Source organism: Branchiostoma floridae, chromosome 5 (assembly GCF_000003815.2).
Source record: "Branchiostoma floridae strain S238N-H82 chromosome 5, Bfl_VNyyK, whole genome shotgun sequence".
Classification (NCBI taxonomy): domain Eukaryota; kingdom Metazoa; phylum Chordata; class Leptocardii; order Amphioxiformes; family Branchiostomatidae; genus Branchiostoma; species Branchiostoma floridae.
In genome coordinates, this window is record NC_049983.1 from 7,836,352 (window position 1) to 7,842,000 (window position 5,649).

At 42.2% G+C, this 5,649-nt stretch overlaps 1 protein-coding gene across 3 annotated transcripts in view; it reads left to right on the plus strand.

Moving 5' to 3' along the window:
* The first annotated feature begins 2,891 nt into the window (after window positions 1-2,891).
* The window catches only part of LOC118415690 (gamma-secretase-activating protein-like), a 47,967-nt gene continuing 45,209 nt past the window's right edge, over window positions 2,892-5,649 (plus strand). For 2 of the 3 annotated variants that reach the window (XM_035820432.1, XM_035820434.1), the window contains exons 1-2: window positions 2,893-3,117; window positions 4,293-4,402. In XM_035820432.1, coding sequence (XP_035676325.1) covers window positions 3,030-3,117; window positions 4,293-4,402 — 198 coding nt within the window. In that variant the 5' untranslated portion in view covers window positions 2,893-3,029. Of the gene's footprint in view, window positions 3,118-4,292; window positions 4,403-5,649 lie in introns of all 3 variants that reach the window. The other variant, XM_035820433.1, reaches the window with a different exon arrangement.

Sequence of the window (5,649 nt, forward strand, 5' to 3'; positions counted from 1 at the left end):
CCCCCACGACCACCCCCGGTCAAGGGACCGGTAAGCGGTAAGGTAAGCAACTTAGTAATTAACAAGAATTGAATATGTTGGAGTTCAGGGCAGAATGTACAAAATTTGTGAAAATGAGCTTACGTTTGCCTACTCGTTTTCTCAGAAAGAATCCTTTAAAATGACCCCCATCGGAGGTCACCATACTGAAGCCGACACACGGAAGTTGCGGCAACAGGATTCGTTCGCGAAATGCTACCCAGCCAAACAAACATCGTAACCCAAGTCATACAGCCTCAAAACTTATGTATTCCTCTACTATCCACCACAGTGTCCGACTCGCTGACATGCACAGAAAAATTTCTATGGCTTTTCAAGAACTGTGACGTACTATTTTGTGCCCGACCTACTTTTGTCCACGGGGGTCGCCCATAAATACTGTGTTCTGCGACCTTAACCCTATTCAGGGGGGGGGGGGGGGGGGCTTTGGGGACTTTGATGTCGTATAACCCCATTGGGCTAAAGCCCCCAAATTTGGGGAGCTTTTCTAAAAAAATGCTAAAAATTTGGAAGTTTTCGGGGGCGGACCAAATATTCAAACCAGTACAAATATCCCTGATGCAATATTATAAATGCAAATTTTTAAATACGACCGATCGCGATCATGTCGCGGTGACGCAGTGGTAGGCAAAAATCAGGTGTTTGGCAAAAGATTGATTTACATATTAACCAATAATTGGATCCGCTAATCTAAATATGAATTTGTAATCCATGGTAGGCACCAGCTTTAGATAGACGTTTAGATAGGCTAACGTATGTAACGCATGTGTTCACATCAACTTCAATGGCCCGTTATGAAGATGATTTTATCTTAAATGATATTTTACAAATTGTAACGAGAAAGCCACCCACCTCATACATATGTGTTGCACCTGAGGCGTCCATCATGGAGATACTTCTTCTTCAAATTCCCCTTGAAATGACGTCGAAAATCCTGGTTATGCATGGTGTCCACGTGCGTAAAATATAAGAAAAGAAACCCAACCATATCATGTAAGTCCACAACAGGCGCCGCCTTAGTCGACTGCAAGTGGTATCCAAGGTACGAAGAGCAAATGCGATTCTCAAGACTACGCGACTTGTCGGTATGTTTTGATCGGTCCACCATCTTGGATCTCTCGTACCCAGGACACTGCGGCATAATCTACTCTGGACAAGAGATGAGAGAATAGCTGGGTTCCGATTCCTGACGATACGGCGAAGTTCTAGCAGGACAGCCCGATTTTTAGGGCCCTTCTAAGATATGTGGTCGGACCGTGAAGATCGGTCCCCCGCCCCAACAATCTTTCAAATTCAAATGGAATTATCTATGTGATGACACTGAGTTTTTTTTTTTTCAAACTAGGACATCTCTACGTTAGTCTTAACATTGAGTTTGAACATGTTTCAGAAGTGGTTGCAGAACAACATTGCGATTTTCGGGAGGGCAGACCGATTCTCGATCACTGCCCTTCTAAATTGTATGATATCTGATCGGTTGTATTAGTCTATAATTATATATAAGAAGTGGTTTCACAATGGCCGTATTCTTTAATATTCTACCTCTTTTAAAAATCACGTTTTAGTGTTCACGTCACACTATCGCGGTATTATGTTCCCAATTAGCTTGGGGCTTCCTTATAAAATCATTCATTCATTAATTCATTTATCATTCATTCATTCATTTATAAAACTGATAAAATGCTTCTTATACAGGATTAAAGCTGTTTGATTAAAAGTAAGGTAAATGAGTCATTCTCTATTGAAGTGTGTGTAAAGCATAATACAGGTTTATCATATAGTACGACGTCGACCAATTTGGCTCTAGCTATATGCTATGGATATGGAAAGCTCTGAAAAAGACATAAAATGTGGAGGCGATGGCATGGGGCAGATGCTATAAGCCAATGAAAGTCTCGAGCTCTCAGGTATCATGAAAACCCAAACGGAAACTTTTCATTGCTACTGTGGATATTTATCCTAAGGTAGTGAAATATGGACACTCACCAAATTCTGACTGAAAATGTTAAATGTTTGCTATACGCGGGTGCTTCGTTTGTGCCCTAATATCTCTTGGGAACAAATTTTACCGATGGACAATTGTACCAAGAGGTAAGACAGTGACATTATTAGTCGCAGAGAAAAAAGTAAGGAGACTGAAATTGGCTGCTCACTGCGCTAGGTGCACTGGCATCATAGCGTTAGCGTCCAAATTGGTACTATGGGAGCCTGCAAAAGGGAGAAAAAGCTGTGGCCACCAAAAGTCAACTTCATTGACACGTTAAGAGAGCCGATACGAACCCATCTCTTGTTAAGTCAATCCAGTCCCTGGTGGAAGATAGGGCGAAGTGCAGAATGGCTTTGATCATGAAGCTTGGTTCGAGCGCGAGGTCGACCAAAGTAACGTAAAAGAAGTAAGGTTTGTTAGCGCTTGTGGAAGGCTGCGAAGGAGGCTATAGGCTTGGCGTAGGGGGTTGGGTGTGCGGACAAGCTGAGGGGGGACGTTGTGCTAGCCGGAAAGTTTTAGACTTGCCAAGATGGAAACTTGTTTGCCATAGATTGGGTTCAAAGAGGTACATGAAACGAATGAGGTGGCCATCCAGAGCAAAATCCAGGCCGTGAAGAAAATAATAATGTCGAATGTCGCTATTTTTCTGATTGTAAACTTTTTTATCATGCACCTGTCCTATGGTCAATGTTACGCGTACGGCGTGTGGGTGCTTCTCATAGCTTTGATATATACCGTTGTTTGATTTTGACCGTGTGACCACCGACCATTACCACCGATATCATATGTCCATTTCTCATGCCGACAACATGTTGCAACATCGACCATCGACCATGGTCTTCTCCTGCAATATTTGCATGGGTTGCTATGTGGCGCTTCATTTAGCCTTCAGCTGGGGCAGAGTCAAAGTGCAAACAAAAATGGAGTCGAACGAAGAAAATCCAAAGGAATCGCCCAGAAAGTTTGTTTAGTTTGATGATCAACTGCGGTTTACACCTCTAAAATGGAGCAGACGGCCATGCTAGACTTCAGGACGTGTTTCGATGCAGAGAAGGACATCGTTAGTCTGCTAAACCAGGAACAGAGTTCTGGTAAGTTTGGTTGGTGGGAGGGGCGCATAAAATTTAAAGTGAAGTTTGAATGCTTGGTCGTTTTGGATCGGTTGAATTGTCCCTTAGGATCTAAGACTCTGCAATTAAAGCTGTCATTCAAAATTAGCATTCCAAATAGTAAAAGACTGAGCTACAGGTAGGTCAAATTCTTATATGTCTTGATTGTTTTCCTTTTGTTGTTGGAGTTTCTAGATTCCTCTTATGATTAAAGACATTCCCCCCAGGTCCCCAGCCTCCTGTCAAATCTGAGAATGCGATGCTCAGATTCTCATTGAGAATGATTTATGTGTAAAACTTTGCAGGCTAAAGGTTATTTTGTGTTAACATTACAAGGGGGAGTGCTCACATATCTAATCGTAACTAAATTGTATTTGTCACCAAAACCTTTCATCAATTCGTAGCCTGATTGAATCTCGCTTAGCAGCCCGCCCAACATCTGGACAGCCTTCTAAAGGTTAGCCTGAATATCAGACCCCAGCCCGATCTCAAAGTTATCTATTGTGTAGATGTTTTTGACCCCACTCGAAGATATTTTTGAGATTAGGCTGGAGTCTGGTATTCAGGCTACCTAGAGGCTGGCCTGACTGCATTCGGGGAGGGACCAGTTACAGCCCTGTACAACAGAGTTTGTGTTACACAGATTAAATCTTTTGCTGCCAGGACATTTTTTTCTGTCAATAGGCTGACTCGTTCCTAGACCAAACCTCAATTCTAATTCTAACCCTAACACTGGGGCTGTCTCCAGGACCCGCCCCTCCGTCCAAGGACAGAAATTTGCTTGTTGGGACAGGAAAAATATCGCCCCATCCATCCCAAAAATCTGAACTTGAAACTGTTGAAAATCTATTTTCATCTTAGAGCTTAAAATGGAACATTTATAACATTTAGGGAAATCAACAACGTGGGCTCCCAAACAATGAGTGGGCCAAACAGAAAAATATGTAAAGCTGGAGACAGCCTTGCTGTAACCTAGTTATAACAGTAATAATCGAATGTCAGATTGCTGAATGGCCAATGGAACAACTAGGGGGAACCTCAACAAGGGCGTTAACCTCTTGGGGGAAGCGACCAGGGTTTGGAGTGGGGGATTCTCCTGATTCCGCTCTGTGGGGTCCATTTTTTATCATGTTATCCCATTCGTTCTCTACGGCCAGGTGAGGACGCAGGTACAGGTACAGGTGTTCCCAGACAGGTGAGGGTGCTGGGACAGGAGAGAGATGGAGCTGTGCTCTACACCTGGAGCGACATCTCACCTTACAGACAGGTACGGAAAAATGACAAGGCTGTGTACAGCAATTTAATTTTGTTGGCGACAGGGCAAAAAAGAATTGTGAAAAGGGTTGGGTAATGCCCTGGTAGTCCTTCGTGAAGATGACTTGTCAGGTGCACTCGTTGGGGTTGAGCCCTCATGTGGCTTCTAAGGCCAAAGCTCGTTGCACACATTGGGTCTTCCTCTTTTTCTTGATCCCAGCGTCAGTTCCCCATACAGGATATGGTAAAGATAATAAAGGGCTTATACAACATAAAGAATAATAAGTTTGTTGCTTTTTTAAAACACTACCACTGTTCGTTAGCTGCACCTGTTGAATTTGTTGAAAATTATTAAAAGTACAGTTTTTTTGTGTATGTCCCTCATGAATAAAAATTTACTGCATTGATAAATGTACACACATTGTAAGAAGCACTTTGGCCAATTTGCCATGATGGAAAGAGGTTGGATGGCTACTCAATTTGCTGAATAGAAGGTGTTACAATTTTCATAGTTGGAAAAATAAAGTTATAGTGTGCAATTCATTACATTGGCTTGTCGTAATAGTGATGATTAATTGCTGTACACGGAAAATGCTCCTTGTTATCTAAAAGTTGTATGTTCAATTAACTTGATGATTGATTGCTATGTAGGTAAGTACACAAGGGTTGTCGTCTATCATATTGAGAAATTTATGCTAAAGCGTTGCGTAGCCAACAAGACTACGCATGTTCATCGCACTTAGCTCATCAATATTTGACGGGCAGAAATGACATATTTTGTCAAGTGGTCTAAAGGCCATTGCATCATCTTCGTATATCTTACCAAATGGCCAAGTTATTAAGGCAATGGACATGAGATTGAGTGTTCTTGGGTTTGATTCCTGGCAATCTCGGCTAGATGTTGTGTCCTTGGGAAAGGCACTTTACTACTACTTCTTCTCAACCCCCACTGCCTGTCTGGTTTAAAAATGGGTACCTAACTTTGATTAGGACATAAATGATGGAGGGAGGGTTGGACTTGCTCTGCCTTACAATATCGTGCCCTAGACACACTTTGGATAACAACTCACTGTCACCACGGCCTTATAAAGGCTATGGGACTATCATACCTACTCAGTACATGTAGAAACTCTGTGGGGACTTGAAACGTATAAGCTACTATGCTGTCTATGCATATGATAAATCTAAATCACAGGCTTTTTTAATTAGCTATGCTGTCTATGCATATGATAAATCTAAATCACAGGCTTTTTTAATTAG